The following is a 24,082-nucleotide window of genomic DNA, read 5'->3' as shown; positions in this document are numbered from 1 at the left end:
GTTTTTCCCTTATTTTTCACTGGAAAAAAAAACGGGAATGCAGTTTTATATATATGTTAGCGCCAGTTTGATCAAGTTTTTGACGTTATGGTCATGCCCCGCCAATATCGCGTACGATGTAATTGAACATTTTGTTCCAGCGAGGATTCTAACTGCAAATTAATGTAGTTTTATCAAAAGTCTCTAAAACATGGCATTAATGTATTTCAAAATTAAGGAACAGTTTTAAAAGTACATGTGGTACATAAAATTATGAAGATTCAGGAAATTATAAAATCCCTTAACAGTATGTTTATCATATGCATCGAGATATAACAAAATGTCTTTATGATAAACTTGAGGGTACATATAAGTCTTAATGCTTTAATGAATATTTCATATAATTTTACAAAAGCCGTATCACCTTACATATATAAGTATACATTTTTGTGTATCTTTTTTATTAAACTGTATGAAAATGACAGGTTCTTTGAGGATAGTCACGTGACATTTGAGTTTCATTCTGTGGGTAATGAAATCGTACTGTACATTGAACTTACATAACAGCTTGTATTAAGAGACTACCAAAGGAAGGGCAAAAAAGCAACAACATAATTTGTTCCTTTACAGCACAAAAAGGAACCGAAAATCGGTCTCCTTTAACAACACAAAAAGGAAACAGAAAAAGTGGTCTCTTAATATATTGGTTCTATATCATAATATTTATGACCTATTGATCCGATAAGCCGAATATTTTATATTATTTATATTACATTTTAGTTTGTATTATGAAAATAAAGAATATTCTTTATAAAATCATATATTGTCACTTATTTATCATGACATTATGTGTAGAAATGTTATGCATTCTATCTATGCGATGAAATGTATTATTCAATTAGTAATCGTGTTGTATAGTTATTTCTGCGACTTTTTTGGGTAATCAAATTACTTTATATCTCAAGGATATATTTCTTCAATAAAACAGTATCAGGCAAACACAATTAATACCATTAATCAGCTATCTCTTATCTCTGAACCTTTTGTTTTACGCCGTGAGAATTTATCTGCACCTAATAAAGAAATACAAGTGTTAATCTTGTCAAACAATTAATATCTTTTAATGTCTGTTCTTCACAGGGGTATATTTAGACTAAACTGTTCTACAAATGCCTATTTCATTGGTGAAAAAATGTTTTATACAAACGAGAATATGCCAGACTTTAAACATGCAGTATGTGGAATGTTTATTTTTGGAAATGAAAATTAAGTCTCGAATAATAATTTAAATTTACTTTCGTTACAAATGACTCATGACATGCATATAAAGGTTTAAAATTTGGTAGAGCTCTCCGTTCTGTTGTTTTTTAGTTATCAAATAATATTGACGTCTTACTTGGCTTAGACGCCTGTGAAGTGAAAGTTTATATGATAGACTGGTAAATATCAGTTCGTTCAGAGAACCGAGTTTGATTTGTAAACGAATGATAAAAAGACCGTCATCCACTGGTAAGCTTTGTAAAACAGACCTCAAAAATATTCTGAAATGACGTGTATGTTCCTGTCGGGAACAATTGCATGTTCCTGTCGGAAACAGTTTACAATGTTTAATGGATATTCAACAACAACAACAACATTTTATTAGAAATATTGAATAAAGCGAAGCAGCCTCTATATAAAAATGAAGTGACGTCTGTGTTAAAGTCATCAGTAACGAGGGGTTCTCTGAAGTATGTTCCATGCCACAAAAAGTGAAGTATACATGGGGCTTTAGATTTTTGAAATTTCCAAAAGACACATTATATCATCTGGGGCTTTCATGACAAAAAAAATATATCAGTACAAGACTTATATTACATTGTGCATTTTAGCCAGAATTGTAAAACCTCCTGTGCACACCAGGTTAATCGTGATTTCCTTATGGCCATTTGGTGTTGACAAGACCCGGGTTTATTGAGCACAGCGATGAAATACTCCTATACCCTATCAACAGATCCATTGTTCTTAACCATATCTGCAATATAAAAGAAATCACTCGATGACGTATAGAAATAAAAGAAATATCATTTAATTCTAGTTTGATGAAATGTGGGGGTAGTGATAAGGCAATGTGCCATATGAATCGACACAGATTTGATGAGAAGTTAGGCAAAGTGGCAAAACCAAGATATCATCAGTAATATTAAATACGATTGTTTGCATATACATATTCTCAGATGTATTTATTACAATATTGTTTGTTGATTAAAAATTTAAATATCTAAACAAAGGGCATTTAACTAAGATGAATTCTTTGCATCAGTAATTGCAGTCCTATCTACAGATGCTATTGAGTTTTTATCTGTAAGTATAGTCAAGGTATATAGATCTTTGGAATGTAGCAGTTTATTTGTGGTGCTTTAATTTTCGTCGGCTAGATTTTTGCTTTGGTTCATATTTGTTATATATTTTCATTTATTTTTGTTGTCGTTGTTTTAAAGACGATTACACGAGCCACACTTAATGAAAATTTATGACGTTTGTGTTAAATAAAAAACACTGGCGTAAAAATAGTTAAGTTTCAGACAACCAGGGACTGCTTGTTTTATGTGGTTCACCTATAGTGAATGTCCATGCACTCAGACATTTTGCTAATAATTTAGTGTATGCTTACCTAAAACAAAAGAGTGAAAGGAAGGTTAAGGTCAGTCTGGTCTGATAAGACGATCGACGTGAACACTTATTGCAAAATTTTCGACTTTTCTTTCTGTTTCGTTATTTCAAGATGTTAAAACTATTTCTAGGTTTGGGGAGTTTGGTCATTTTAACTTGCTCTACAGAGTTGAAAGACGATGACCTTGACATCAGAGAAATGGCACAGCAGATAAAAGCACTTCAGACAGAAGTGAAGGATTTGAAACAGAGAGTTAAGGTCTATGAGAAATCTGCTGGTAAGTAAACATGTATAAAGTTATACAAATCAAAACAATTAACATCGTGATTAATTATGTTAAGAGGGTAAAAGACGGCCAGTTTCGATGACATGAGTTCGATCCATGTTCTTTGTGATAATGTGACACAAGACTATATGAGCCGCGCCATGAGAAAACCAACATAGTGGGTTTGCGACCAGCATGGATCCAGACCAGCCTGCGTATCCGCGCAGTCTGGTCTGGATCCATGCTGTTCGCTTTCAAAGTCAATTGCAATTAGAGAAACTGTTAGCGAACAGCATGGATCCTGACCAGACTGCGCGGATGCGCAGGCTGGTCTGGATCCATGCTGGTCGCAAACCCACTATGTTGGTTTTCACATGGCACGGCTCATATGTATGTAGTCATGCAGGCTCATGTGCTGACAGATTTCAGTTAGTTATGGTGAACCAGAATCCAGGAACACTGGATGTTAAATAACTGAAACACTGTTTGAAAAGTGGTGTTAAGACTATATATATATCAAACAAGCAATGTCTATATGAAATGGGCTTGCTACAGTCTACAACTTGTAATTCTTTTGTCATAACGATGTACCAGTAGTTCGTGCCAATTTATGTCTTTATAATGTTTATAGATGATATGGAAGCAGATGCTCATATGATCTAGTGCCATCCTCAACATCTGAGGTCTTACTCTAGAAGATCTATTGCCGTACTTCAAGTTTCATAATTATATCGCAGTAAGGACATTGTTATAAACAAGAGGGCAATGATTGCTCTAGATCGCTCAACTGATTTACTGAACAGTTTCGGTAGATGGTTATGCATGGAAAATGTCTGTGAAATTATTTTGAAGTAGTGCAAGTGTTTTTTCGACAAGAATATTTAGAAAGTTTCTACTAAATGAATACGGGCAGGTTATGGTGTGTGTGTGTGCGTGTGCGTGTGCGTGTGCGTGTGTGTGTGTGTGTGTGTGTGTGTGTGTGTGTTAGGGAGGTAGGGGGTTGGTGAACTAAAACGGGCACTGTCCATATCAAGTAAAATTTTGAATTACATTTCCAGGAAGGCCCAGGTCAAAGAAATACTTGCTTTCAGACAATCTGGAGATGGGGCCTGTCGCTTTTTCTGCATATATATCCAACTACCAGAACGGGCTTGCGCCGCACAAAACACTCACGTTTGACAGCGCCATATTAAACGACGGAAAGGGATATAACAATCACACTGGTATTTTCACAACCCCTGTCAGTGGTGTGTATCTGGTGTCATTTTTCATTGCTGATCGAGATGTAAACCAGGTAGTCATTTTTTTCGCACGCCTGAAACGGAAGTATACTTTTATATCTTCTCTGCTACTTGTGGTACCTTCTTTGCACCAGATGATGGCCTAAGACCAGTTATTTTTACTATATGTTCTACATGTGTATATAAACACTGGACACTATTGTAATTTTGCATGCATTCCAAACCCCCTAAAAATACCTGTACACAACAGAACTATTCAAGAGAAAAAATTCCAGCCACAATAAACATGGGGTTGACCGGCTAATGTTATACATATTCTGACATTCTCATTCTGTCAAATGGTACATGTACCTACTATTTCATATCTCCTTTATTCAATTATGTAATTTATTGTAGGTCTTTCACTCAAAAATTCACCAATATTCACCATCAAACTGAGGAACTATTTTCCGCGAAACCACTTCCGGTCAACCAAGGGCAAATAACTGTGCTCTTGTGCCTAATGGAATGGCCCAATATCTTTCAAATCATAATTCAAAAAAACTTTAAAAGTGTAGTTCCGTTTTTTATGAAAAATACGCAAATCGAAATCGACACCCAATGGTGACATACTGAAGAATTGGGCAAAAATCGATTCTATTATCTTTCCTTGTTTATTGAATTCAACGCTATACCTTGTTGTCTCCCTTCGACCGTCTAGCAAAATATCGATCACTATCGAATATTTTTTAGATCGTTATGGTTCGGCTATCTCCGCTTATCGTATCACGGGAGGTGCCGATCATAAAAAAAAACAAGGATTATAGATTAGAGATCTCCTGTAAAAACGTAGTGGGAAGGGTGATTTATTTTACGTGTACCGGTAAAACAACAACAGCAGATATAGTCATCAACTTGGTTTAATTCTGTTTTTCAATAATGTAAAATACGGAACGGAAAAAAGAAGACACTTCGTTATTTATTCTTTTATTTTGCATAGTCAAAGAGCTATAAAAAAGTGTTTTATACTTCTTTGGCATAGTATATGAAAATGTGATCAACACTATATTATCTTCTTTATATTTTACATTAAAGAAACTTAGACATAAAAACAAATATAAATACACAAAATCATGTATATTAGGCGAGCATAACATACATGTACATGAAACTACTATTATCTTAAAAAATAGAAAGCAGGAAAAAAAAATTTTTTAAAAGTGCTTACAAACTTAACAATTTCATTTTCAGTTATTATAAATAGATGTGAAATGCGTTTTTTATTATTATTATTAATCATATTTAATTAATTTTGCTATGTAATGAACATCTGAAAAACATATTGTCATACACTGATGAAAAATGAACAGAAAAACAAACTAGCAAACATACTTGACAATGTAAAAGGTATCTTTTTATGACACCAGAGCTTGTTAATTGGAAGTGTGTCCTATTTGCCCCCGAGCCAGTCATTGTGTAATAAAGTATGTGCGAATTATGACTTCTCAAGGTTTCTCAAAAGGGACTGACTGACTGATTTAATAAATGTCAGATTTTTAAAATAAAACGTGGAAAACTAAAGAATAAAACAAGCACACCATAGAAAAAAGTCTTTTAGAAAAGATTTAGGATAAAGTGACACTAATGTAGTGTAAAGGTTATTCATAATAACTATCACGAATATTTTTACTATATGAACAGGGGATTACAGATTTTTCATATCTTTTAGCGCGTGCTATACCTTCTTGAGATTAGCTGTACGTACATTCAGTTCAATTCAATTTCGATTTATTGCATAAATACAATGCCTACAGCAAGTGAAAGCATTATATAATATGGAGCAGAGAAATTACATAATAATTTTCAGGAGAGACAATAAACCAAAGAGCTATAAAAAATTAAAAATGTATTTTATACTTCTTTGAATAAACTAATAAATCAATAAACGACATTTTTTTCACAATGTTGTCACAAAACTTCTATACTATAATATTTTCACTCTTAGGCGAACTTTTAACACGTGTTTCTATACTTTAATATCGAACAATTAACCTGTATTCAGAAAAAAATACTGTTAATCAAATACAAGTAAATACTCAATCACTGTCCCATTATCATATGTATCTAACAACATTTGTACTTGAAAATGAAAAAATATATTTATTGTGTATTTAGGTCTCGTTCATTAAACATGTAACAATTTTCAATATGCTCTTACGCAGTCACCGAGAAGATTATTATCTGTGTAATAAAAAGACCTGATCGTCCCTAATCCCCTAATAAAAAGGTGTTGATAAGCAATAAACTTGCAAAAAGCTGTTAATTGGTAATAAACAACTATCGAAAGGCGCTTTAATATGGCTGTTTCAGAGGCTCCGAAAACAATTTACTCAAATGTTGCATTATATAAATTCTTTATAACATATTTATCGTTAAAACTTAAACTAAGGGGTATAAGTATAATTAAACGAATCTTTAAAATACGAGACAGTGGTTTAGAAAGAAATATTTATAGTTGCAACGTGCATCATGTCTTTTTTTTTTATTTATTTATTAACATGATACATCAGCATCTTTCTCTGTAACATTTATTTTGCGGAAAGCTTGTAATTCCCAAAAACTTTGGTTCGCCTTAATATAACTGAAATTATTCCCGCACTATTATTATCAGGTAATACTATCATAGTTTCTGTATCATCGGCAGCTAAACTTCGGGCGAGTTCGTGCGTTTCCGCACGCGTCCGGAAATACCACGGACATAGCAAATAAAGAAATAATACAAAAATCACCAACTTTTAAACGTCTAGGGAAGCAAGAAGACATTAAAATAATTTCAAAATAAAAACAGATATAAAAAGTTTATTGTCTGTAGAATACTTCAACAGGATAATAAATATTCTCAAAATATGAATAAAGTGGCTACAGGGAAAAGAATAAGATACTATCGCAGGTTTTTGCTTATTTTATTCAGTAACTATATGCCGTAAACAGAGACTGATAGTGATGTTTTTTAATCGCCAAGGGAAGCATTAATTCTTCATTTTAGATAAATAATTTTTATATCTTTGTAAAGAGAAAAGAAAGACGAACACTTCAATAGGATAATAAATATTGTGTGTTCATTCTAATTAAAACAATATTTGTTCAAACTTTTTTTCCTTCTTTGTTTCTATTGGAAAATATCAACCAGATAAAAATCGATATCGCACAGCCAGGTGATTTCAAGGGGGATAATTTTACCGATAAGACGACAAATTTTACCTAATTGTTGATCATGTAATACATTACCTGAGCTTGACGGAACAGACGGAGAAGTTGCGATTGAAACAATTCAGTAGTGGTCCATATCGCTTGTCCGTTCCCGTCCGCTAAATTTTATGTTTGTTTTCTTTTTTCATTTCATAGGTATTTGTTCAACTGACAGTAGACAATACCATTGTTTCTACAGCCTGTGCAGAAACCATACAGAACCGACATATAGACCAAGGTGGCAATGTAGTCCTTGTTCGGCTCACCAAGGGACAAAACATGTGGGTTGAAGTCACAACCGGAAATGCTCACATAGAGAGTCACACTGCTTATCGATTCACCAGTTTTTCTGCGGTGCTTTTGTATGAAGTGTAAAGTATCAGGAAAAAAAAGCAAAATAAACATGGAAATGAAAGAAATCTGTCTGTTGCCAACCAAGGTGAAATAAGCAGGCCATTGACAATTGTATTTACATCTGGGCCATAACATGAGATTATCTTATCACCAATCCTACTACCACGTTAGCGAATAATATTCAGTATAAGGGAAAAGAAATATTTTAGTAGACATGAAATTAAAAAAAAAAAAAGTTTATTTAATTGAGATTATTGTTTCAAACGAAGAGACAGTTTTAAATTTCAAAAAATGCCGTCATTTTTTAAGTTTATGACGTCATTGTCGGCTGAATATGTTAGTATAATTTTTATAACTGAAGAAAACATGCGGCGCAGGAATATTTCAGAGCATATTTATATATAAATACATAATTCTGCAAATCAAAGGGTACATTTACCAACAAGATTTTATGAAACTGAGCTACATTTGGAAGGGAATCAATTCATATTTTGGTTTACAAATTGGCTCCAAAACTTCAAATGATAGACGCAAAAGATGTGGCATATTTTGACTGTTTCATCTTAGGAAGCGTGGTATTCTGTTTATACGCTATATCATTTTGAAATGTAAGGTTCAAAGTTGACTTTCATGACTTTCTAATGTAGCACTGAGGGCCACATCGAGCATGTTTATCTCCTAGAACATTATTTTGACGTGTGGATTCGAATATAATTGTTAGCGAAGAATATGTTATACAAGCAGCATGCAGAACACGAATGCCATATACTTTCAAACTTTTTTTTTTTAATTTGAGCCGTCGAATTTTCTATCAATACCCGTAGAACATGTCTTCTGACAACATTATGAGGAAATTAGCTAGAGTTGGAAGTGAATCAGTCCTAATTGTGGTTTGCGACGTTTCTATAAATATATCTTACTTTGTACTTTTTGTTTGATTTAAAATCACATCGTTACAATTAAAGGTGTAGGATACATTCCAGCGTTTGGGGGTGGAGGAAGATCCAGATGTCTATCCGGCCATTAGTGTAAGCACGGAAGGGAACTTGGGTAGAACCGTCAACCTTCCGTATACCAGCTGGATGGCTTCCTCACATCTGGAACAACTGATACCTTCCTGCTCACATGATAGAATTCTAGGTTTTGGAATCACGGCGGCGAGTGGAAAGTGATCCAAAGTCACAGGCTTTGACTATGAAGCCTTCCTTTTTTTTTTTTTTTTTTTTTTTTTGGCAACTGAAATTTGACTTTGGAGCTAGTGTATCATTTAGGAAGTTTCGTTTTTGAATATAATAATGTATGTATTTTATGACTTTCTGTGTGTAATGTAGCATTCTGGCATGCTATTCACGATAGGCAGAAAACTCGCGTTTATAAACAAATGTGGTGCAAAATTTAATCATTGTTTTCGGCATCTTCTTCCCTGTTTGAAAAGAATGCCATACATTTATGTTGAAATAAAAACTATTAGTCACCGAATTTAGACAAATTTTATACTTTATCCCACAGATCTCATATATATTCTTCAACAATATACAGCTTATATATAAAAACCATAAATTCCTTGGTTACAATAGCTTTGATAAGAGAGATAAAAACTAAATTAATTACCGGGTTAAGTGTTTTCAAAGCGAATTCAACTGCCGTGCAAGATTCATTTAATTAGATAGCCCTCTATAACGTTGAGTCATCTGTCACACATGTAACAACTTTGCGCGATCCTAAACAACTTAGAGTGCAATTATCTTTCAAAAAATACAAAACGGTGATTTTTATCAAATTTAAATATCATTGATAACATTCAAAGCGAGGCAACCTCAGATTTCTACGATAAAACAATACAAAGCGGCGTTTTGAACGAGCGCAAAAATAAAATTTCGTTTAATTACCGCTTGTTAAATCGAATAAGGTAGCAAATTCGAAACTGTTTTATTTTATGTCGCACGAAACTTTTTTTTAAAAAAAAGATAACTTAAAAGAATAGCTTGATTTGATAAAAAAAAGAAGACAACTTAAAAGAATAGTTTGATGTCATTTAAAGGAAACGTTGATTAATTTTATTGTTAACGTAATAGATCTATTCTCTTTTCAGACTAAAGAAATGAAAATAAACATACATCTACAATCAGTTTCTTTTTCTTCTCGCTTTAATAATAGCAATCATATTGTTTAATTTCTTCCAGGAATTTCTTAAACAGTCATCACAAAATTACTACAGGAATATTTCGCCTCGAATCAGTTCAAAAAATGTTCGTAAGGTCAGCTATATGATGTTCCGATCTGTTGCAACTGTTTGGCCCTATTTTGTGTACATTTTACCAAAATATCGCTCTCTAACCGAGCTTTCTCTGAGACAGAATGTCTCAATGACGTCATCATTACGTAATCAAAGTGCAGTGCAGCACCACATTTATACATTAGTCGCTTGCAAGACTGAAAATGCCAATAAATAGAGAGAATCTACTTGTGGGGCAGTCAAATATTTTCTCCAGTTGATATGCTTACAGTCTTAATTTGCATCAATTTGTTCCGCAAAATTTACTTCTGTATCTTTCATTCTGCTAAAATTCACGTCTGCTTTTCTAAAGTATTTTATCGCCATTTCTGTTTTCTTTCAGTCGCACTTTAGGACCCCACCCATCGCACTGAAAAGACCTCACCAGTTACGTTTGGCATTGACTCAAAGGACTGATTTCTGTTTGGGTCTTCAATGATATTTTGCTAACTCACAATTAATTAGGAATTATACATAAACATATTTGTTATGACTTAGCGATAGATCTTTGAAGTTTACATCACAATGGTATTGAAATATAATCACTAATCTCAGCAAGACCTAAGATGTGTGTTATGCAGGTACTATTTCTCGATGTCTTGCGTAACTGATGTGGCATTTTAAGTCGACTAACCCCTAACCCCAATGAAACAATTTTTTGAAAGACAAGTTTTCTAATGAGAGAGATTGCAAGGCAGCGAAATGATTGAAGACATTTTGCTGATTCTCCGCTCAGATAAGACGTTTATAATCTAATTATGCGATTGGTCGATAAACTGCAGCCCGCCCACCATTTGTAATATTACTCCGCTCCGCAGGCGGTTAGCCAATGAGAGTTTACGTTACATCTAGCTTTCGGCATCCGCAATTCTACACGGGCTCTATAGGATTACAAAATAATGGGCAAAGTTGTTAATGTCTCATTCCATGAAAATAAAATCTTGTTTGAGTGTGAAAAGTGTAATGAAATAAATGTTGGACTGTCAGAATCGATTAAGTTTCTCCAAAACAGCAACTCACTTGAATGTGCAGGAATATATTGCCTTGTTAAGCGCGAATTAGAAAATATCAGAGACATCCGACGGAAGTAAAGAGTAAAGACTAAAATAAACTGTTGTGTTTACTATTCAATATACAGTGCAATAAAGAACACTAGGAAACAATGATCCAAGAAGAGATCGAAAGGAACTCATCGCCGACGGGACTGAAAATGTCTTCAAAGGCGTCGGCTTTCTCGATAGCCGCAATAATCGGTGAGCAGCCGTTAAAAAGGGCGTCGGATAATGTGTCACCGTCGAGTAAGTTTCTTGTTTTGTTTTGAAAGGCACTTTATTTCTGTTCTAATAATAATAATAATAATAAAAATAATAATAATAATAATAAAAGTAGTATTGCCACTTCTTTTGAACTGAGATGCCATAGTTGGGAAAATTAAATAAAATTATGAATTCGTCATACCTATATGCATCAAACTACATAGTTTGGAATCTCGCAGGTCATTCTATGCACATTTATTTTGGCAATTCATGGTTAAAGTAATTGCGTTAAAGATATGGATGCACGTTTTTCGTTTGAAATAAAGGAAAGCTCGAAATAAGCGGCAGTTTTTAAAAACTTTTGCGATATCTTTAGGTACCATAATAACATTTCCTTGAAAAATTATATAAAGCTTAAAGCTATTTTCCCCTTTTTTCTTCCTGTCCTCATTTTTTTTACAAATATATTTAAAATTATTAGAATTAAATAAAATCTGATGAAAATCATAAATTATTATTTCAATAAGGTAATCAACAGTAAATATGTTTTGATATTTATCTTTCCAGTATTTTGCCTAAGAGCAATTAAGTTACTTGAAATTTTAAGACGGCGGCGTGTTCAAAGTCCAATTAAACCATCAAAAAATCATGTAATCGATAAGTTTTATTGCTTTGTAATCATTATCGATTTGTTTACGTATATGGAAATAAATATTTTGTATATTTTATCACGATTTAATTTTGCGATACGGTGATTTGTCCATTAAAAAATAAAGATAAATTACATTTTAAAAAAGATGCCGAATAAATGATAATGAATTCAAATTAGCAAAAAGTCACACATAATTATAACTTTTTGGATTTACTGATATATTTTCAAACTTCATTTTCCCTAAATAAAATATGTGTAACAAAAAACAAACATCCATTCGCAAATCCATAAGTTACTACTAAATATTAGCATCAGAACATTGTATTATAATTGTTCTTCTATAAAAAATATTCTACAATCTATTGAGATTCGCAGAAATTCCAAACCACTACATTTTATTCTTGACATTAATTACACATACTTACATGTTTTAATTGCAAAATTATTCATCTGATAGAATGATATGAGTATGATGTTCCTGTAAAAATACTACTCCCGTCTATATGTACTTGCCATTCATTTTCCATGCATGCCGTTTTTTAAACTTTTTTTTTTTTTGAGACATATGACAAGCTGTCAAGAATATCCTGTTCTGTTCTAATCAGTTCTGTTCTGTTTTGTTCTGTTCTGTTAAATGCCTAGTATTAATAGAAACATTTGAAAAGTTCCTTGCGTTTGCATTAATTATTTATTAGTCAGGTTAGTGGGCATAACTGATAATATTATATTACATTTTTTATTTACAGTAAGCGACTCGGACTCGGATTCTGTCCGAGATACTGATTCTGTCAGAGACGAATGCATTTCACCAAACGACTCGGGTGCCTTCTCCCCCGTTAGAACACCCAGTCCCGTCACGTGCCCTGATTCCCTCGTCGGAGTTAAATGTAAACTAGAGACCAGGGACTTGTGGGAGAAGTTCAGCGAATTAGGGACAGAAATGATCATCACAAAAACTGGCAGGTGCGAGAGATTTTAATTCCATTTTCACAAAATTTACAAAATTCTAGATTTCAGTTTTTTTGTTGTTGCTGAAACATGTATGTTATTTAATCTCGCCTCTTCAAGAAACTACATGTATATATCATTTCGTTCTTTTTTTTCATCATATTCCAAGCAAAAATGAAGATCTGGTTTCTGTTTTTTTTTTTTTTTTTCATTTTTATTCATTTATTTTTGGCAGAGTAGGGGATTAGGGTTTAACGTCAGTCTGTACAGCACGTGGCGGGATCTGCAAGTTTACTCCATAATGAGAAAATATTCCAGGGATAGGTAGATAAAATTTGTTCTGTACTGTATTTCGGATATTTGTTGTTCGGCGAAACAGAATTCTTTGTCTGTGAAAAATATAATTAGGAAATCATATTTTGATAACCTCTGTGAGACATTTATTCTATTCTGAATGCTTTTATACAGAACAGAGGATGTTAATAATCGCTGAGAAATAATGTAATAACTGCTTACGTAGGAGAAAATGTAATCATATCGATATACGCGAGACATAAATAACGAGAGGTGCACATTTTATACAACTGTTTGAATAATATTACAAATACATGACGCTTCAATATGCATGACATATGACCGTATAAGAAACAGACACATATGTACTTATTCAGTTAATCATTTGTAGAATATTTTACCAAGTTAGCCATGTAGTAAAAAGTAATTCGCAACGTGGAACTAATGTAGATATTTTTTAAGTAATACCGCACAAAAAAATCTTTTGTTTTTTCTTTAAGCTTGTAGAATTTATTTTTAGACATTGAAATAGTCATTAAAGATTATCATAAACATCCGGCGGATGCAGCTGCCATTGATCCTGTTATCTTTAATTAATTTGAATTAATTTGAATTCAACAAAAACAATAACTGTTCAAATTTTAAGTCGGGAATCAAAGCAGAGTAAAACAGGTGTCTTGGTATTTAAAATTAGTCATCTCACAACGTGTTAGCTTTTGAAACCCCTAATTTGTGGTAATCCGCTCATTGCCTCTCAATGCGCATTGTTTCTTTTTAATTGATACACCCCACCCCCCATTGCTCTAAATTGCACTGTTAAATAATTTTGGTCGGCAGTTGATTCCCCCGTATCACGAAATCAAGCCATTCCAAATGCTTGACAGAATTTTGCAAACAAAAAAGAAACCAAGGTTAATCAATGAGTTGAAGAGAATTGGCGAGTATGCGGTTACGTATCACCGAAAAATGATGTATAAGTTTATTGTTCGACACTGACAAACCACAGGTGTTAAAATGCAACTATGATCACCGGGTAGATAAGAAATAACGCCTTACTCCAACTCTTGATTTGAAGTTTTGGAACGCTTCGCAAAGGTACATAATCTCCGGTCCAAAAAGTAAAGCCTTTTCTTGGGTCGATTTCCTTGGAAATACAACGACCCGCAAAATTAATCACGGAAATGTGAAAGAGAACTTGTTTACAACACTCATTATTCATTGAAGAGGTTTACTTGGGCGATTGATTTTAATGAGGAGAAAACAAAGTAAAGAACCACCGCATTTGAATAAATGTATGCAAATTAAGCCAAAGACAAAAGGGAAAGGGTTACATTGAACGAGTTTCAAATGTGAGAAAATTGACAATCGTGGTCTTTATGGAGCGCCAGACGTGTCAGACAATAAATAAGTCCCAATATCAATCTGTGTTAAGAAATATTTTATTTAAGTTAATTTCTTTGAACACCTTTTCTGCTTATACTATAAGAGTTTTTTTTTTTTTTTTTTTTTTTTTTCAATTCAAGTTTAGATAAAATGTGCGCGTGTGTTTTTTTTTCTGATGTAATATAACCCTCGCTTATTATTCAGCTTTCGGTAGTTACGGACAAGATCAGAGAGAGCTTCCAGTGTCTTCATTCTGCACATCTGCGAAAACCCCTGGTTACATTTAATGTATTTCTATGTCTTTTGCTAATGTTTACATAAGGCTAATATTACGTGTTTGTTTATTTATCCTTTTTTTGACAAAACTACATTTAAGATTTTATCAAACGACTTTGTACAAGATTGTGTCATCTGACTTTTACACGGAATTTAACTGATACATAGATTAGAATATCACACCTTGGGGAATATTTTTTTTCTAATGTAGATGTCTTAAGTCAAATATTTTCGTATCAAGACGTGATTCGGTGCAACTGAAATGAAGATGTTAAATCGAAAAGGTGTCAAGACATCTCCTTGTCGTACCCCTTGGCGAAAAATGATCAGCTTTCATTATTTAATCATCGATTCTTTTCAAGGTATTTTGTACTTTTTGATAAAGACGTAGTTTTGAAAGGGTTGTAAATCAATCATTTTGATATGTTTATAGGAATTTGATAACACAAGTCCATAATTTCACTTCCCGAAGGAAAGAATTTGACATTAAGAAACCTGATAGGTGTTAAATTTAACAAGTTTTCTGATAGAAAAGGCTAATATTTATATAGCCGAGATGCAAAACGGGGCTAATTCGCATCTAATAAAATGTGCATTAATGTTTGAATTATTTGAAAATTTCGTGTTTATCGTGACGGAGAATTTGAAAAATTTGCAGTCTATTCCGAAAATTACTTGAGATAGTTTTTAATTTAATTAAAGTAATACATTAGAATATCTATCTGTTATCTCTGTAAAATAATTGATATAAAGTGTCTATCTCATGCTGCAAGATACAGTTTACATGCATATGAAATTTATGCCAAGAAATGGATACAAGAAGCATGGTGGGGCGAGTGTTTCGGGCAAAAACCGGGGGGAATGTGGGTTCGATCCTCCCTTGAGCAAAATGTATTCCGTGCAGATTCGGCTTAAGCCTGTGAGGCCAAATCGTTTCTTTTTCCAAATACGATTATGTTAGAAACTTGTCAGGTGATTACAAAGAGCCTGTTTTTAATGGTGAAATGTTTTCTGACAGTCATAGTAACTTACTTATTCTTATATGATTTTCTTTTTTTGATTGAATGGGTCTTTAATACATCTTACAGGATTTTCAATTTCCAGTGATTACCCAATTTCAGTCAGTGAATTATTCGCAGTTTAAATTTTGTTAAGGGCACTCCTGGAGAGCAAATACCTCCCTGAAAAGGAGCACATATTTTCTGTAAAGGCAGAATTAAATTAGCACTGCCTATGCTAGAGCAAAACTCCTTATAAAAGCAAGCTCAACTCTTCGCTTGGAAGGTTTTACTTCATTTTATGAACAACTGAGATATTTTGCCAGATGGGCTAATTCAGTACAATGACCGTATCATAGTATTAAATATTTAGAAAAAATGTCCATTCAGTTAAAATATCCAAACGTTGAAAAGTTCAGTCAATTACTATGTTTGTTGTTGCCGTCAACACGGTGAGAGATAACTAAATGACACAATTATTAGGCTCTAAAATGTATACAATAGGGACCATCAGATACTATTAACCTTTCCATTCATCATGAAGAAACCTTATGTGGTTATCAAAAATTGAAATCTTTCTACTGCGGTTAAAAACTTAAAATCAAACCGGTGTATTAAAGACTTTAGTTAATAAAACACATCAGCTGTTGAGGTTTTAATAGTAGTAAATCTTGATGGTTGATTGTAAGTTTTTGAATAATTGAACCTCAAAAATGACATCGAGTTTTGGGTAACATGGGGCATGACTCACTCCTTGGGACATTGTCATTTTGTGGCATCTTGGTTTATACATTGATTAATTGATAAATTGGGACTATTTGCTCGATGACTCATTTCTTGTTTGATTAATTTGATTTTGGTAGGAAAAAATCGGATAATTAGGGATCAGCCGAAATATCTTCTTTAGTCTTTAGTAACTTATCCACGTTTTGGACAATGCATGGAAAATTAAACAAATAAAAGCTAGTTTATTGCAATACAGGGGAAAATAACTTGATCATGTCTTCACATACTGATTTACATTCACTCTTATACAGCTCTTTTCTAAAGTAGAAAAAAGCTGCAGTCGGGCAACGAACTACTTTTTTCGCAGATTAAAATTTGATGACTTGTTTTATACAGCCTACTGCGCGAGGAAAAGTAATTTTCATCAGTAGAAAGTTTAAGTTACGTATCTTAGGATAGATTACAGTTTATCACGCAACTTTACTCGTATCGAAGACAAAACGAACCCTGTAATTTCAGCGACCGATCATTCAACGATGGGGGCTTCAATTTCATTCGAAAAACGAAAAATGTGAGTCGCGTCACGCGAGTTTATTTATTTAAAATCAAAAGAAATAAACACTTCTTTTACACACGGATCATTTACGAGTTTGAAAACTGCGATAACAGGAAAATAAGTGTGAAGAAAACTCATCAAATCAGCTCTAAATATTTTAATGTCGGTTTAATTATACATCTAACTGCTTTAAGAAATGGATATGGGTTCTTGATTGGACTTTTATGCCACAATGCAGCTTTCACAAACCCTCAACCGTACCATTACAGAAAAAAATGTTACGCAAGATGAATGCGCAACTGAAACTAGTCCGGAAGAATGCGTACTGATACAGAAAATGAAACACAGTACAAGATCAAAAATACATAATTTGAATAACAGTATGTTGCCCACAAAATCTTCTTTTGATATTCCTGATGCGTGTCAAAGACAGGAAAAGAAAAATCTTACGAATAACAATAACAATTTGCACGGATTTCTCTGATGTATGAAGCTTACACTGAACCTACATTGCTATTCTTTTTTTTCTTTTGTCAAACTACGAAGTAACAAACTCTTTATCATAATTTTAAGAACGTTAATTATTAAGAAAAATATATACCAAAGCGTTTACTTATTTCATGTTTTGGTGTCTCCGTTTGCTTTTTTGTTTATGTATATATTTTGTCTACATTAAGAAAAGTAAAACTTTTCTGTTGAAATACACACTCGGATACCCCGTATTATATCCCTACATAAATTATCATCATAATTATAGAGTTAAGTGAATTTTTTGGTGTCAGTAGAAATTCAAACCCTTGAAACATCGGAAACTAATTTGATTTATGGACTAAGGGCGCTCTCGCTCCAAGTGCAAATATATTAGGGGAGCAACACTCCTGCAGCACACGACACGAGCCTATGATTTAGAGTTTAATATTTTAAAGGCCGGTGGACCGTATTGTAGAGGTCATCAAGGTCACATTTCGTATCACATTTTGACGCACAGACGGCCAGTGAAAGCTGATATATGCTAGCCTTCTAGCCTTATAAACTGGCCAACTTCTATAGCCATAAAGAAGTAATACATTGACCTATAAGGTATTATTTTATTAAAAGAACAAAAACGTATTCAGTTCAACAAAAATATTAAGAATTTGTTATATTTTTATCTTCCAGACGAATGTTTCCAACAGTGCGAATTTCATTTTCGGGACTCGAACCGACAGCCCGCTATGCCGTTTTGATGGACATAGTCCCTTTGGACAAGAAGCGGTACCGGTATGCCTACCACAGGTCCTCCTGGCTGGTAGCCGGCAAGGCTGACCCTCCACCACCTCGTCGTTTGTGCATGCACCCGGACGGGGCATTTACTGGGGAACAACTCACGAAGCAGACTGTCTCATTTGAAAAGTTGAAACTTACAAATAATACACAAGATAAAAACGGACAGGTCAGTAGTGCTAAGAAATTATTTTATTACGTATACATACGAGTGTATAGCTGTAAAAAAGTATACATGTACAGTATACACTTACCAAATGGCTTGTCGGTCAATGGTCAAAACTATTTGCCTCGGGCCGTCGTCGGATCTTGGGCAAATAGTTTAGACTATTGACCGGCAAGCTTTTCAATAAGTTCTTCTTTACACCTCATTTCCACTTTTTTTTTTCGTTTTGACTTTGCCCCGGAAAGATTCAAACTTAAACTTTAGATGGGTCAATATCACAAACTATGCACCAGCGATTTGTATAAAGAGTTATGTAATAATATGTCTTGAATAACGTGTAATAGTCTTCATCATAAATAAATAAATATATAATAATACAAGTGAATAGGACAGGAATAATAATGATAATAATAATAATAATTAATACTTTATTTAATATTTACAGATTGTCCTGAACTCAATGCACAAATACCAGCCTAGAATCCACCTCGTTAAACTAAATGAGGCGACGAAAGTCCCACCATCATCACTGGAAGAAGTTGAGCACAAATCATTCGTGTTTACAGAAACTATATTCATTGCAGTGACAGCATACCAGAATCAGCTGGTAGGTCTTTAGTCCCTCACTCTGTCAGATATCTGACTGTCTGCCAGAAATTTAAGAAACCATACTATCATTTTAGTTACTTTGGGTTTGTTCTACATGTTATGATGTTATAAGGACAGACCGCTTAGTAACCAATTATTTGTAACTGGAAAATAACTACATTCGCAAAACGTTGTTGGCAGCGTTAAACTATCACCATTCGTTTCTAGGTTTAGATCTAGATTATTTACAGTATAAAATAACTTGAGGCGGTTTATCGGAACAGATTGCGAGAGAAGCAACACTTTTTAAAACATTAAATGTTACATACACTTGAACCTTTGGCGTAAATCAACAGTTGACATAAATCTGGCACTGAAGCCAGACACTGGATTCCACTTCTGATTTTAACTTGCGAAACTAACCTTTTCCCCCAATAATGAAACAGACATCGTATTAACAGCTTACAGTCGATATTACGTGAAGCATTCCAACTATAATTTTGATAAGACTTTCATGCCTAGTCGGCTCAGAATCCAGCAGGAACTACTCGCATTAACCCTGGTCTAGGGTCATCAGGCTACTCCCGCCTATCTGTCTGGATAAACAGTTTCTTGGCTCCTGTTGTAGGTTTTGATATATCACTTGTGTGGTCCGGTGGTGTAATCTGTATACAATTTCTCACCTAGTTTTCCATGATTCGAAAGCGAGGCTAGTCATGCAATGTCTACATTATCAGGATATTATTTTACCATTGCAGATCACCAAGTTGAAAATTGACAGCAATCCATTCGCGAAGGGCTTTAGAGACTCAACACGGCTGTCTGAGTTTGAAAAGTAAGTACAAGTTACAGTTGGACAAAAATAGCAGGTGTCAAATCTTCTTAACGGTGTCTATGTTACATATAATACCGTGACAATCGCAAATGCCAAGCTATAATCCATCCATCCATGTACGGATAATTTTCACTGGGCGGTCGAAAGAGTCATCTCAAGAGAGTGTCAGGCCGCTATTATGAACGCGAGGCGATTGTTTGGCCCAGTACGGGTGTAAAATTTCCACACCAACATGCCAGTAAATAACTCCCCGTTCATTAAGACACCTATCCATTTTATTTACATTTCATGGCTTTTTGTACATTTATCATACAGAATTACTCACTGGGTATATCATTAATATTAAGATATTCTCCCCCTGCGATACATAACTTCTTGACATCGACTTAAGCAATGGTAAATTCAAATGAAACATAATAGTTACAAAATACCACTGATCACGCTAAGCAATCACCACATGTCTATCAATCACATAAGACATAGAGTATTGAATAATGCATGCCATAAGAAAAGCCATAGCATTTGACAATTTACACGTTTTGTTACATAGAGATTGACCAATTACATTCGGAAATTCTATATTTTGTTACAATTTGAATATCGTAAACACGCTGAACTGATATTTTAATATTTGTTGTTGTTTTTTTTTTTTAAAAAGAAACATTATATGTCAAGAATAAAAATTTAACATGATAAAATTGCAAAATAAATAATAATATTAAAGACCGCTGTTTCGCGCACAAAATCGTCTAAGTGTTTAACACGGTTTGATTTATTTATTTGTTGTTTATTTTGCAGCTCCGGCATTGAGGGGATGTTGCAATCACATGGATATCCACGAACGCCTCTGAGATCATACGGTGACCCGGAAATGGCAGATCCACTCCGACTTTCCCCACAAGAAAGACAAAAAGGTATATAATAAAATCGAAATTAATATCGATTACACAGTTCAGTAAGTTTAGTCTACTGCAACTTTATTCCACCTAGGGCACGAAGATTGGCCTCACGTCTATTAAAATGAGAATGAAGACCAGTCTTAGAATGGAGCCTCGTCATTGGACCATTTCAAAATTAAGCTTAGTAACAACCAGTCAGATGATGGAGATTTAGACTGGTCCCCAAACTTAGTTTTGTAGTGTTGGACTGATAAGACATGTGGGCGAGTTCAAACTGTCTTCGCACTCGGCTGTTTAAACTGAACTAATTCAGTAACAGGGAATCGTTGCTTTCGATAAATGTAGTCATGTGAATAAAGTTTGTAATTGGATATAGATACTGTTTTCATACCGTCCGAATTACAGTAGAAAAACATCGAATATGTATGTGACACTTTTGTATCGACTTTATCTCGCGCTGTCAACATGTCAACTAACAACTTGAAAGAGAACTGCATATAGGCCTGAAAATTGCATTGTTTATCAAACTGTCATTTACTTTAAATTTAAATGCTCTTAGTTTGAATATAAGCTGTTAATTGTAGGCATAAAACCCATCGTGAGTCAACGCTGCCTATTGTGACTTCTTATTTATACCTACCGTTGAAATATTTATATCTGGATAGTGTCTTTTGAGAGTGACAGGGGCTGTAAAATTCCTTCGACTCCATCTTTTCCAAAGGCATTTGAAAGGTCATTTAGGTCATTTAAGCGCCCTCTATCGGTTTAAAGTTACATCAGTAGTCATGAGCAGCCATTATCTTGTCACAGAGGCGGTTAATATATGAAATAAGATCTAACAATTTAGAGACGAGCACAATAGTAGCGTGTAGTCAACACTTGTGTTAAGGAGGCAAACAATAATGATAAATGAAAACATCTTTCCAACTACCGCGGGTACCTGGTATCGGGTGTCAGCTGAATAAACACCACAATATGGAGCACAAAGTACTTTCCGATTAATCTTATATGATGAAAGCGAAACTGTTAGATTACTGTATCAGTGTTTATCTATCTGTTTATCACTGTAACAAAATTGCTAAATTTTCTCATTCTTCACTTTTCAGTTTTATCAGAGAGTCTAACGTGGAGAACATTGCCAACGACGCTTCCGGTTCCGGTTTCATCTACGAATTACCCGTCATTCCCAGCGTCCATTCCTACGTCGCATCCGGCATTATCGTCTGCAGATGTCTCAATGTTTTCATCCATGTATGGCCAAATGCTTGCATCACAGTCTTTATACAACCATGAACTTTTGTTACGCAGTCAGCTACTAAAAGGAGCACTCGGATCTCACGGACTTCATCATAAACCTGCTCTCCGATATCATCCATATTTACCAAATTCTGCGGAAAAGATACGAGATCAGTCATAAACATATTTTTTTTTTCATTAAAGTTTATTGTTGAACAATTTATATGCTTCTCTTAAAGATTTTATATGTACCGGCAATATTATTTCTAACCCTCCGAAACTGAATAAATGAAAGTTCATAGTCAATTTATACAGACACTGAAGACTATTAGGACGCCTAATTTAAGTTTGGTTTCAAAATTATGGATTATTTATTTCTGCACACATCAAACACTACCATGACAGCAGGACTGTTACATGAAATTGCAAATGTAGATTCAAGTACAGAATCATATAATTTCTCCAACTCAAATATTGTCAAATTGATTTCTCCTTTAGTGTTCATTAATAAATTGACGATTTGTAATGTGAAAAGTTGGAAACTATCTCGGCGGTTTTATAATATTATACAAAAAAAGTTTTGGTTTTATATTTTCTCCCTACATGCTCATAAACGATAGAATTACAGAGATGAAAAAGAACAGGGCCTATATTCATCAAAGTTTTAAATCTGAAACATAGACGTAAAATTATAAATTTTCTTTTTGTTTTGTCATTTTTAAGTAGCACAGACAGTGTTGAAACATTGCCCGAAGCTTCAAACAGCTCGGCAAAATTTCATTTGTTTGAATGTGATATAAACAAAGTTATGGCAAATTGAATATTTGCTGTTCTTAAATATAAATTTTAGACTTCAAACGTTAATGAAAATGAGCCCTGCCTTCGGTTACATTCAGTTACTAGATTATCTATTTGTCGCCTTGCCTAAAATCAGTATAAAAAGTGCTCTTTTTTTGTAGTAGAATTATTTGAAATTCAACTTCAATGAAGCATGCAATAAACGCCGTCTGTTTCCAACCTTTCACGTTTTGACGGTTTTGTTGAAAGGTCATGCGTTCTGGAGAAATTTAATCGTCTTATCTATGTTTTTTTTATTCTAAGATTGTATATTTGACATGTAAACATTAAATTTTTCACGATGGTGCTTCTACATACCTTTTTTTTGTTAATTTATGTCATGTTTAGCTATTTAGGGACATGCATAGAATAAATGATATATAAAATCTAGATTGCTTTGTTTGTTATTTGCTAACAGAGAATGGAAACATTCGTCCACTAGGTACAAATTAGTCTGACTACTGACAAGATAATCTTTTTTAACGTTTTTTTTTTCGTTTTTTCATTCGTTATTCTAATGTATATTCAGACCGATCTTTCTTGGCTCTGATTATCTCAATGACTTAAGAAGAAAAGGGACATAATTATACAAAATTTGAAAAGCCTCAGGAGTTATCTCCTGTGAACAGAACATGGGGTCTGAACACAGACCAGGTGCATATAATAACGATAAATATTCATTGAATTTGTTCAGTATACCAAGACCTATTTAACTAACATCCTCTGAACAGCTAAATCTTGGTAAAAAACGACATCTAGTACCAGAAGAAAAAACTTCTGTTCTCAGACAGAAGTGTGAACATAGTATCAGACAGTAAACGGTAGATATGCAATAAGATTAAGCTGACCATGTAAATGCTTGAACGATATTTTTACAACCCCCAACAACTCCCCCTCCTCATACCCTGCGGAAGAATATTGTAGTAGCTGTAGGTATTGTAAGCCATGTAACAGTAGTCAATCGTAGATTCGACAGTCTTGCTCCTGCTCGCGTATATAACTCGTGCAAATTCTGTACCAAGTATCAAGGAGATAGACAATCGAATCCTAAGTCTAATAACATGAGTTCGAACCATGACAGGAATGTAATTAAACCCCAGTCTCCACATCCCAATACCAAGTTATAAAACTAAGTCTTGAGACCAGGCACAAAACTCAAGCATCTAATAAGATG

At 33.8% G+C, this 24,082-nt stretch overlaps 2 protein-coding genes across 2 annotated transcripts; both read left to right on the top strand.

Moving 5' to 3' along the window:
• Positions 1-2,656: 2,656 nt before the first annotated feature.
• On the top strand, positions 2,657-9,680 carry LOC123550199 (collagen alpha-2(VIII) chain-like). Its single transcript, XM_053545577.1, has 3 exons — positions 2,657-2,909; positions 3,956-4,191; positions 7,523-9,680. The coding sequence occupies exons 1-3, from the start codon at positions 2,744-2,746 to the stop codon at positions 7,739-7,741; spliced, it is 621 nt and encodes a 206-aa protein (XP_053401552.1). The 5' UTR covers positions 2,657-2,743; the 3' UTR covers positions 7,742-9,680.
• Positions 9,681-10,910: 1,230 nt separating this feature from the next.
• LOC123549222 (T-box transcription factor TBX20-like) lies at positions 10,911-23,298 on the top strand. The gene is made up of 7 exons (XM_045337136.2): positions 10,911-11,293; positions 12,650-12,866; positions 18,243-18,516; positions 18,959-19,120; positions 19,860-19,936; positions 20,735-20,850; positions 21,942-23,298. Exons 1-7 carry the CDS (start codon positions 11,158-11,160, stop codon positions 22,250-22,252), a joined length of 1,293 nt encoding a protein of 430 aa, XP_045193071.1. The 5' UTR covers positions 10,911-11,157; the 3' UTR covers positions 22,253-23,298.
• Positions 23,299-24,082: the final 784 nt, after the last annotated feature.

This window comes from Mercenaria mercenaria, chromosome 6, assembly GCF_021730395.1.
Source record: "Mercenaria mercenaria strain notata chromosome 6, MADL_Memer_1, whole genome shotgun sequence".
Classification (NCBI taxonomy): Eukaryota; Metazoa; Mollusca; class Bivalvia; order Venerida; family Veneridae; genus Mercenaria; species Mercenaria mercenaria.
This window is presented reverse-complemented; position numbering and strand designations above follow the sequence as displayed.

Bases quoted from the DNA above. Each gene is read 5' to 3' on its own strand.
- LOC123550199 (XM_053545577.1), top strand. From the start codon at position 2,744: ATGTTAAAACTATTTCTAGGTTTGGGGAGTTTGGTCATTTTAACTTGC. The intron at 2,910-3,955 runs GTAAGTAAACAT...TTACATTTCCAG, and splicing joins GGTCTATGAGAAATCTGCTG to GAAGGCCCAGGTCAAAGAAA. The intron at 4,192-7,522 runs GTAGTCATTTTT...TTCATTTCATAG, and splicing joins CTGATCGAGATGTAAACCAG to GTATTTGTTCAACTGACAGT.
- LOC123549222 (XM_045337136.2), top strand. From the start codon at position 11,158: ATGATCCAAGAAGAGATCGAAAGGAACTCATCGCCGACGGGACTGAAA. The intron at 18,517-18,958 runs GTCAGTAGTGCT...TAATATTTACAG, and splicing joins CACAAGATAAAAACGGACAG to ATTGTCCTGAACTCAATGCA. The intron at 19,937-20,734 runs GTAAGTACAAGT...TTTATTTTGCAG, and splicing joins CGGCTGTCTGAGTTTGAAAA to CTCCGGCATTGAGGGGATGT.